The sequence below is a fragment of the Cydia strobilella genome, chromosome 22 (genome assembly GCF_947568885.1).
Source record: "Cydia strobilella chromosome 22, ilCydStro3.1, whole genome shotgun sequence".
NCBI classification, from domain to species: Eukaryota; Metazoa; Arthropoda; class Insecta; order Lepidoptera; family Tortricidae; genus Cydia; species Cydia strobilella.
Genome location: NC_086062.1, coordinates 2,010,483 through 2,022,260, shown reverse-complemented (window position 1 = coordinate 2,022,260; position 11,778 = coordinate 2,010,483). Strand labels below are relative to the sequence as shown.

The 11,778-nt window shown below is 39.1% G+C and overlaps 1 protein-coding gene across 2 annotated transcripts in view; it reads left to right on the top strand.

Moving 5' to 3' along the window:
- The first annotated feature begins 342 nt into the window (after positions 1–342).
- Positions 343–11,778, top strand: part of LOC134751538 (potassium voltage-gated channel protein Shal) — a 107,392-nt gene continuing 95,956 nt past the window's right edge. For both annotated transcript variants that reach the window (XM_063686987.1, XM_063686986.1), the window contains exon 1: positions 343–1,536. In XM_063686987.1, the coding sequence (XP_063543057.1) occupies positions 422–1,536 (1,115 nt within the window). In that variant the 5' untranslated portion in view covers positions 343–421. The remainder of the gene's footprint in view (positions 1,537–11,778) is intronic.

Here is an 11,778-nt window from a genome sequence, read left to right as displayed (position 1 = left end):
GAGTTGGCTAAAGCACATTTGTTACTTATGTAGGTATGTAATTAATTAAATTGAGATATACATATTTTAACTCCCAGCGCTGTTTATTCACTACCTAACCTTACCTTTTTTTTTCACTCGATATTGGCGGAACCCCTGTCTAAAACTGCGAAATTCGTGTAAAGTTTTTTTGATATATATACTGACACTTATTGAAACTCTGGCCCAACGGAGCCGACATGTCTTAGTGGTAAAGGCTCCTTTTAAATATGTAGATAAAAAAAAATACCTTACCTTAAACCAACAGATCAAATTTTTACATAGACAACCTCACTCCGTATTATTTTAATCTCCACTCTAGCAACCCTGATCTGGGCGGGCGGCCCGAAATAACCGTGGGGGGCTTCAGTAGCCACGCCGCCGCGGCCGCGACCAGCGAGCCATGGCGTCGGTCGCCGCGTGGTTGCCCTTCGCTCGCGCCGCCGCGATCGGCTGGGTGCCCATCGCCACGCACCCCCTCCCGCCCCCACCCGTCCCCAAAGACCGACGGCGGGCAGAAGACGAAAAACTCCTCATCAACGTCTCCGGAAGACGGTTCGAAACCTGGAGAAACACACTCGAAAAATACCCTGATTCGTTGCTAGGATCCACAGAAAGAGAATTCTTCTACGATGAAGACAGCAGGGAATACTTTTTCGATAGAGACCCTGATATATTCAGACATATACTTAATTATTATAGGACAGGGAAGCTCCATTATCCGAAACATGAATGCCTCACAGGTTACGATGAGGAGCTAGCGTTCTTTGGAATCTTACCTGATGTGATAGGCGATTGTTGCTATGAGGACTATAGGGATAGGAAACGTGAGAATGCCGAACGGCTGATGGATGATAAGCTGAGTGAGGCAGGGGACCAGAGTTTGCCGCAGTTGACGGACTTGAGGCAGAAGATGTGGAGGGCGTTCGAGAACCCTCACACGTCGACTGCCGCTTTAGTATTTTATTATGTGACCGGGTTTTTCATTGCGGTTTCCGTGATGGCTAACGTAGTTGAGACAGTACCTTGTGGGCACCGGCCGGGGCGCGCGGGGACTCTTCCCTGCGGGGAGCGATATAAGATCGTGTTCTTCTGCTTGGACACGGCTTGTGTCATGATATTCACGGCTGAATATCTTCTCCGCCTGTTTGCAGCGCCGGACCGTTGCAAATTCGTGCGTTCCGTCATGTCGATAATCGACGTGGTAGCCATCTTGCCATACTACATTGGCTTGGGGATCACTGACAACGACGACGTGTCTGGAGCTTTTGTGACCCTCAGAGTGTTCAGGGTGTTCCGAATCTTCAAGTTCTCCAGGCACTCCCAGGGTCTCAGGATCCTTGGTTACACCCTGAAGAGTTGTGCCAGCGAGCTGGGTTTCCTGGTGTTCTCGCTGGCCATGGCTATAATCATCTTCGCCACGGTTATGTTCTACGCGGAGAAGAATGAGCAAGACACGAATTTCACTTCCATTCCTGCTGCCTTCTGGTACACCATTGTCACTATGACGACGCTGGGGTAAGTTTTAGTTTCTATAGAAAATAGTGAATATTAAGACCGATATACATATCTGTAGCTTGATAGGGATATTTTTTTTAGGACGGACTTTTCTAGGAAAACGCTAATTGATACTTAAATAATGTATGAAAATACTCACGTGACTTTTCGTAGTATCTCTCATCCCGCGATACATTTACTTCTTTTCGTTTGTCGTTTATCAATTCTATTATCATTTTGGCGAAGTCCTTTTAGTTCTGTATTTACTATAAAAATCTTTGTCTATGTCTGTTTTGTTTACATTCAACAAATAACAAGGAATTAGAGTTAGACCAAGAAAAGTCTGCAACGATTTTAAAAGCATACGCAGTGCAAGTGTTATTTATACGTCATAATTTCATAGAAGTCTGACGATTAAAACAACACTTGCACTGCGTGTTCTATCAAAATCGTTGCATTGCAGACTTGTCTTGGTCTAACTCTACGAAATAACAAAACCTTAAGCAGAGTAGCACTCCAAGCTCATGAGTCATGACATAATTATGATACTTTTCTAACAACAAAAGTAATCCGCACCGAAAATCCCTTTTATCTAGCTAGCTATTAGCTAATCTATTTCATTAAGGAAACAATTTACATCGCGTGAAAAGATAAGTAGCGTTGTTCATAAACGCGTTAGTGGCCTGAATTAACTATGAATCGTTTGTCTTTATCTGTCATTTTGACTTATGTATTTGTAAGAAAGGGATATAACAATTAACTAAATCGGGCCCGTAAAGTTTTATGGGGGGAAGATATATAACGTTCGTTACTAACACTTAATTTCAATTTCAATCTTTATTTGCAACCAAGTAGACTAGCACTTCTGATAAAAATATCAGATGTTTTTGCCTTCTTATATTTTCATGTGACTAAAACTTACAGTTTCTAATCATGGATAAGCGATAAGAAAAATCGAATGGGGCCGTAGCTAAGACATAAAGTTTATCGCGATGACAGATGCTAACGTAGTCAAGTCTTCATTTCCATACATTATATATGATTCTATTTGCCACTATCGTTGACAGAAAACGCCAATCAAAACTTAAATAATATATGTAAATAGTCACGTGACTTTTTTGTAGCGTCTGACATTCCGATTTTGTCATTCACCTAATTTGGCGTTTGTTCGATGTATGATAAACCAAAGCTAAAAATTAATAAAACTAATCTTGAAATAAATAAATAAAAACTATTCCCCTGCGGCATGGTGTAGTAGATGCTGGCAGCATTTACTCGCTGTATCGCAATGTATTGAGGTTTATATCAAAAGCAAGGTTTCTTGCTGGCCGCTTTACTTACCTACTATGACATTGACGTGTTCTCTTTGTTACTTACTATTTTTCACTGATTGACATGTGAAATAAATTTTCTGGCTTATTATAAAAATTATATTTAATTACGTAAATCATTATTTATGTGCAACCTAAACGCCGGACTCCTTTGCGCTACTCTGCCGTTACCCTAACAATGGTTATGGGCACAGAAACCGGTTGCAAAAAGTGATTAAGTGACGACGATTGTAAAATTTATTACGAAATAAAATGAGCGCACATGTACGTATTGATGCTTTATCCAAGGAGAACTACGACAGTTGGAAGCTGCAAGCAGAAGCCGTTCTCATAAAAAATGACTTGTGGAAGTACACGAACGGTAATGTAACTAAACCAGCCGAAACTCAAGAGGAAGCTGCCGCTTTAGAAAAGTGGTTAACAGAAGACGCCAAAGCAAAATCTGACCTAATATTATGCATTAGTTCATCAGAACTACGCCACGTCAGGGACTGCAAGTCATCGAGGGAGGTATGGTTGCGACTAGAGTCTATTTACGCCTCTCGGGGGCCCGCTAGGAAAGCAATGTTATTAAAACGACTATTGTTGCATAAAATTAATGAATCCGGTGATATTCGCGAAGAAATTGGGACATTTTTCGACGCAGTGGATAAATTGGGGGCAATGGAGGTGAAGATCCACGATGATCTTTTATCTATCATGTTATTATATACCTTGCCATCTAGTTTTACAAATTTTCGCTGTGCCATTGAAAGCCGAGATGAATTACCGAAACCAGAGGTTCTCAAGGTAAAGATTTTAGAGGAATACGAGTCTAGGAAAGTAAATACTGCTGAAAATGATGTAATGCATGTACGTGAAAAAAGGAGGACTTGGAACAATTGGAGAGTTAATACTAAGGGAGAGCCAGGGACGTCACGACCACAGGACCACTCGGGGAATGACAGAAACGGTGGATATGAAAGAAGAGTAATGAATTGCTACCGTTGTAATCGAGTCGGCCATAGAGCCGCGGATTGTCGGGAACCAAACCCAAAACCAAAGCAATATAGTAATGTTGTAGATGAGGGACTAATGTCTTTAAACATTTCAGGTATACAAGAATGCAACATTGTTGATGACCTTAAACAACAGTGGGTGCTTGATTCCGGGTGCACGTCCCATCTGTGCAATGACGTTTACTTATTTGGAGATACACTTAAAGAATACAATGGTAAACTGAAGTTGGCTACTAACACGAGCACGGAGGTTCAAGGTAAGGGCTTAGTTAGACTATCGGCATTGACAGAGAGCTCAGCACAACCTATTGAATTTAAAGACACCTTGTATGTGCCAGATTTGAGAACTAACTTGATGTCGGTGGCAAAAGTTACGGATAATGGCTATGATGTATACTTCACACGTAATATGGCCAAGGTATTAGACAAAAGTGGCAACGTTAGGCTGATTGCGAACCGAAGAGGTAACTTATATTGCCTTCAAGAATGTGAATCTGCGAACGCAGTAGCGGATTGCAAGATAGATCTTAGACTTTGGCATGAACGCTTAGGACATCTTAATGCCAAAGATGTTACTAAATTGTTACAGAAAACTGGTCATGAGGTGAGTCAAAGTTCGATTAATATGAATGTACTGCGTGATTGTGATATTTGTGCAAGAGGTAAGTTGTCTGCATTACCGTTTTCTGAATCTAGCGGTCCATGTGATGAGAGACTGCACATTGTTTATTCTGACATAGTAGGTCCCATGAGATGTGAAGCAAAATCTGGTGCTAAATATTTTATCACTTTCATCGACGACTGCTCACGTTGGTGCGACGTATATTTTCTAAAGAATAAAAGTAAGGCTTTGGAAGCCTTTAAACTCTACAAAAGTTATGCTGAAAACTATACGGGATTGAAGATTAAATATTTTCAATCAGATAACGGACTTGAGTATTGTAATTCGGACTTTAATGATTTTTTAAAGCAAGAAGGGATACAGAGGAGGCTAACTGTGCCACGTACGCCACAACAAAATGGAATAGCGGAGAAAATGAATCGTACTCTGATTGAGATGGCCAGATGCATGCTCTTAAGTAGCGAGTTGTCCACAGGTTTTTGGGCCGAAGCGATCGATACAGCATGTTACATTAGGAATCGATGCCCGACATCTAGTCTAGGAGGTGACATACCATATGAGAGATGGACCCAGAAACCAGTAAAGATCCACTATCTACGGAAGTTTGGGGAGAAGGTTCATTTTCTGAATAAAAGCCCAAATAAAGACAAATTTGATGCCCGCGGGATACCTGGAGTATTCACAGGCTATCCACAGACCAATAAAGGCTTCAGAGTATGGGTGCCACAAGAAAGAAAATTTATAATTTCAAGAGACATCAAATTCAATGAAAATGTGCTCATTGAGACCATGTTGTTAAGAGATGAAAAAGACATTCTTGAAATTGAAGCTCTTCTTCCTACAGATGCTGTAAAGGTTCAAGATACAAACAATATAGATGAAAAATACGGAAAAGTCGAAATTGCCCTCTCTAAAGACACAGAACATGTGAACATGCCAATTACGACAAATAATGTGGGAAGAGAACGAGAACTTGAAACTGATGAACAAGATATTATAGGGTCAGATGAGAGTTTGCCACCTGTGGCAGAAACAGTTGAGAGAGAACAGGAATTCAGCCGAAAAGCAGGAATATCGAATGAAGTTCGCAAAGCTGTATTGAAAAGAGGACCTGGTAGGCCAAAACTATTGCACACCGGACAACCAGGACGACCAAGAAAAGTCTACAATTATATTGAAGTAGAAGAATGTAATAGGGAATTTGAGGAAGAGAACACAACTGAAGAATACAGGGAATGCATGATAGATGAAGAGGACGTAGCTGAAGAATACAGAGACTGCATAGAAAACGAAGAGGACGCAACTGAAGAATACAGCGACTGTATTGAGTTTGCAGGTGTAGCAACGGGAATATCTTTAGATAATGCCCTACGTAGTGAAGAACGATTAGAATGGGAGGGCGCTATACTCTCTGAAATAAGAAGTCTCGTGCAAAAAGGAACCTGGACTATCGTCAAAAGGCCACCAAATACAAATGTCGTTGGCTGTAAATATGTATTGACCACTAAAGTTAATGTAGATAAAACTAGCAAGAAGAAAGCCAGACTAGTGGCTCAAGGATTTAGTCAACGGTTTGGAGTGGATTACGATAAAACATTTGCACCCGTTGCCAGACTAGAAACAGTACGACTTATGATGGCCCTTGCTGCAGAGATGGACTTAGAGGTTCATCAATTGAATATAAACACTGCTTATTTGAACGGTTACCTCGAAGAGGAAATTTATATGCGTGTTCCTCGATTGTTAAAAGAGTGTTTGCTTAAACTGGTGTATGATAATAATGAAGATCCTATGGTAGTGAAGAACGCGAAAGAAATGCTTCAAAATTTGGAAGCAGGTGGCGACACATGTCTATTACAGAAATCTTTATACGGATTAAAGCAGGCAGGCCGGCAATGGAATAAACGATTTGACAAGAAGTTAAAAGACATGGGATTACTACAAAGCCTCAACGAACCATGTCTTTATATGAGAAAACACGAAGGCGAACATTTATTTGTACTAGTTTTTGTTGACGACGTACTGATCGCATCAGAACATGAAGACCGCATTATACAATTTAAGAATGAGTTGAAAAATGAGTTCGATCTCAAAGACTATGGACAGGTTAAATACTTTTTGGGAATTGACATAAGGAGAGATAACAATGGCATTGTGTTATCGCAAGAAGGCTACGTTAAGACTGTGTTGGAAAAATTCAATTTATCTAATTGCAATATTTGCAGAACTCCCAGCGAGTTATCTATTAGTATGCCCAGCAAGGCAATTGAGGGTGAAGTTAAAGAAAAATGGCCGTACCGCGAACTTATAGGGTCACTTATGTATTTATCGGTAGCGACTAGGCCCGATATTACGAATACTGTGATTAAGCTCGCTCAGTTCGTAAATAATCCCGATTCGAGTCACTGGAAGGCTGCTAAAAGAGTTTTAAGATACCTTAAGGGAACGGCAAACTATGGTCTTGTTTACAGTAAGACCGGTAAGTCAATTCAGGCATACTGTGATGCAGATTGGGGAAGTTGCCCAATAGATAGGAAATCTTATTCCGGGTACTCTTTCATTCTAGGAGGGGCTAGCATTTCTTGGTCTTCTAAAAAGCAGAGGACAGTAGCGACTTCAAGCTGTGAAGCTGAATATGTTAGTCTCGCGGAGGCTCTAAAAGAAGGTCTATATCTCCAAAGTTTACTAACTGAGCTAGGTTTACCAAGGTATGCTGATATCTCTATAAATACCGATAGTCAATCTGCTATGTTTCTTGCCCAAGATCCCGTGTTTCATGGTAGAAGCAAACATATAGATATAAAGTACCATTTCATACGGGGGACTTTAAGAGATAACAAAAGCATAGTTCTGGGACATGTATCCACGGAATCAATGCTGGCAGATGTGTTGAAAAAACCACTGCCCAGCATAAAACATAACAAATGTATAACTGGTCTGGGTCTCAAACCCTTTTAACGAATAATGTACATTTGGTTAGAATTCGGATTTAATTTTTATTTTACGTATTACGTTTTATATTATGTTACTAATAATAATAAATTAATATGCCTTTCGTATTTGGCATATGTTAGACAATAAACTTTGCTTTTGAGGAGGTGTATTGAGGTTTATATCAAAAGCAAGGTTTCTTGCTGGCCGCTTTACTTACCTACTATGACATTGACGTGTTCTCTTTGTTACTTACTATTTTTCACTGATTGACATGTGAAATAAATTTTCTGGCTTATTATAAAAATTATATTTAATTACGTAAATCATTATTTATGTGCAACCTAAACGCCGGACTCCTTTGCGCTACTCTGCCGTTACCCTAACACAATGCTTATTCTAAAAATACCCAAACATAAAACCTGGACACTAAACCATTGTAAACACTTGTCGCCTTTAAAAATGGATGTCCACTGTCGCGCAGATTGCCTCCATTAAAAGGTTACCTCGAATAATTGATGCTTACACTTTTGACCGGTGGTCGATCTTATTGTCTTTATAATAGGGTTTACAATATGTCAGTTAACTGTGTGGACGATGGTACATGCTTTTTTGACTAACTTTAGACCTTAAGTCTTGGTGATAAGATATATTTTCGCTGCAGCGTGAAGCATAAAACGTTTGTAACATATGGTGCCGTTTTGGATTTAATGGTGGCGTATTTAGGCGTGCAGAACAACGAAAGTGTCATTTTCACGCAAAAGGTACAATTGTATGAATTTATTATGGACTGGGGGTTGATTCGAGCAGAGGAAAGCATATGATTTGAGTGTTTAGTAGATTCACTAGACTTATACAGACCGGGATATGGAGCGTGAAAACCTTTCCCCTTCCTTCCTTTCCCTTTTCCTTTCTTCCTTTCTTTCTTTTCTCTTTTCCTTTTTATTCCTTTTTTTTAACCGGTCGATATAAGTCTAGTGAGCAGTAAAACTAACCGTGAATCATTTAAAACTCTCTTTAGTAGACTGTTAACCAAGGGAGGCAAGGCACTTTAGTCGAGGTAGTTTAGCGTTCGAACGCAGTGAGAACGCCAATAGTCCGAGACTGAATTGGTGCCGTTCACCCAAGTTAAACACTTTTCATTTCGAATACGAGGAAAGTAAAATACATGTGTATTTAAAAAAACGTCTAAGTATAAACTTTTATAGTATTTCAATTAACAATTTAGGTAAAAGTATCGTTATTTATGGAATGGGGAGTTAAATATCAGAAAGACAATTGTACAACAAATCCATTTAAAACCAAAATTTAATTGGTTGTCGTAAAAAACTAAAAAAAAAACTGAAATGAAAATATTTATACACCGTTTTATCTTCAAAAGCGGTCATAATAATAATAATTTATTATTGAAAACGATCCCATATCAGTCCCTTGTGACGGATAAGAACCCCATTCTTTCCCTCGGGGGTTGTAAAGACGATTAGGGGTTTGGGGTAGTGTTAGTTGGAAAGTTGAGATGTGCTATAATCGGATCAAGTTTGCGGCGCGGCGTTAGCATGGTCGCGTTTTTATCGCCTGTACCAGTTGAAATTCTATTGGCGCGTATCATCATTCGCTTGCCCCTTGTCCCATTCACTTAGGGGCGGCGCAGCATGTCTTTTTCTTCCATACATCTCTGTCACCCGTCATCTCATCATTCACTTGCGTTAGTTTCATATCATCTTTCACACAGTCCATCCACCTTTTCCTCGGTTTTCCTCTCCTCTTACTTCCCTCCACATTCATTCTTAATACCTTTCTCGTCACATGACTTTCATCCCTCCGCATCACATGCCCGTACCGTACCGTATGTGGACGACAAATCGTACTATGCCTGGAAAAGGGTTAAAACAACATGCTTAGGTAAATTACATGTGTGTACTAGTTTTCGTTGGTAGAAATTATAATAAAAAAAATAGAGCGAGAAGAATTTTTACATACCGCAAAGCAGGCTTTGAAATGCAGGGGCGATTTTGAAATTTCAGTTTTTAAGCCATAATATATTTTTATGCAGGATTTTTTTACAGTAGGTGACCATCAATACATTTTAATCTAACTAGTTACACGAACAGTTTCAGTAAATAATGAATAATGGTAATTTTGTAGCCATTTTAAAACCATCAAAGTAACCCCAATTTTTCCTAAAGCCACCCCGTTTTACCGGTACATAACTTCTACTCATTATTATTTACAACGACGGGACTTAATCGCGTAATTGTGAGTGTTGTGTGTCGACCCGGTAACATCCCTAGTGCGCAAAACGTTCAAGTTAATAAACAAGACCAAGTGCGGGTAGTTCGAAAAACTCGCGCGCCTAGAAGATGTTGATGTCAACTTTATCCAGTCTTCTCCGAGACCACGGGGACAACGCCGTCCTCGAAACGTCGGAGGTGGGTTTAATACTTATTTTACGCGATTAAGTCCCGTCGTTGTAAATAATAATGAGTAAAAATCGTGAAAGTTTAAATCAGTGTTATAACTTCTACTCGCTATATTTTGTTTTTTTTTTCTTTTTTTTTACATAATAAACGCTCTTTATCTGGATTTATTTTAACCTAAAAAGCAAACAATTTATTACACACGCACGTACACTTAGGTATTTAAAATAACAAAGTCCCTTATAAAACCTATTCTAGTTAACCTTTTGGGATTTCAGTACGTAGACAATTTCCGCCTGTAATTTCCGAATCAAGCCTTATCTTCAGGTTAAGGTCAGATTACTCTTGGATAAGGATTTGGTTTATAAAGGGGCCCACTGACTATCACTCCGCCGGACGATATCAGCCCGTCAACTTTGTTTTAACTGACAGGCTGATATCGTCCGGCGGACTGAGGCGGACTGATAATCAGTGGGCCCCTTGAGTCACATGAAAAATCATATGATTGTTCATGTCAACTTTCATGTTATGTCGTTTTAAAATGTGATTGTAATTTCGATTGTATGGCGGCATTCGTGTGACACAAGGGGCCCACTGATTATCAAAACTAAATAAAACTAATCTTAAAATAAATAACTAAAAACTATTCCCATTGCATATGTAACATAGGTGATCGTAGAGCTGGCAGCTTCCTCGCACAAAGAGTAAGCATTGCGATACAGCGAGGAAATGCTGCCAGCATCTACGACACCATGCCGCAGGGGAATAGTTTTTAGTTATTTATTTTAAGATTAGTTTTATTTTAATATTGTCTTCGGTTACCGCGATAGTTACTCATGAAATAAAACTATGAAAACGGATTATATCGCGTATCGCGGTGTCACCCGTTGACCACGAACGCTGTAAAGGGTTCGAAACGTCGGGATGTATTATAAATTCAATATACGCGGTATAATCCGTTTTCATAGTTTTATTTATTTTTAGTTTTAGTTTATAAGTTTTATAAGTTAGTTGTTTATTAATTAATTTTAACTATATTTGTTTAGTAATATTAACTACACATAGGTATACCTGTCTATGTCATTTTACATAGAAAACTTATGATATTTTTGAAAGATTAGGCGCCATTGACCAACTCTAAGGGCGAGCAGTATATATAGGTACAATGCTTGCACCTACTACGTACAAACTCGCTCTATTTTAGTTGTATAACAGTTTTGCTACATTCTAGCGGCCGCACGAAGGTTCATAAGTGGTGACATGTTTTTTTTATTTGTAGTCTACCTCTTTCGCACCTACTCATGAAATGTTCATATACCTGTGATGGCTTCCCTTTTTTTGCACACTTCAATAATCTGCAAGCGCAAGCGATATTCTAGATCTGTGGGTAGTATGAAGTATCTACTAATTCTTAGTTCTCCTTGGTATTATGCTAGGTCCCTTTTTAGGGTTCCGTACGTAGGAAAAAAACTGAACCCTTATAGGATCACTTGTGCGTCTGTCTGTCTGTCTGTCCGTCTGTCACAGCCCATTTTCTCCCAAACTACAAGACTAATTAAGTTGAAATTTGGTATATGTAAATTTGTGACCCATAGACGGACATGTAACTTCAACAAATGAATTTTAAACATGGGGGCCACTTCTATCTATCTATTTGTTACATATCAAATGAAAGACCTCTTATTTTAAGAATCTAAATTTTTTTTGTAATTTGAAAATAAACAGTTTAGAAGTTATTAAAGAAAATAGACAAAAAAATGACCCCTCCCCCCCGCCTTTGTCTCCGAAATTACTGGGTCTAAAGTTTTGAAAAAAAATAATACACAAAATAGTTCTTTACCTATAGATAACAGGATAGTTTTTGATCCGACCCCTACGGGTTTTTATAGACATTTCACTCACGTTTCACATAAAAAAAAACATTGTTAAAAATTGTGTAATGTACGGCACCCTTGGAACGCGAG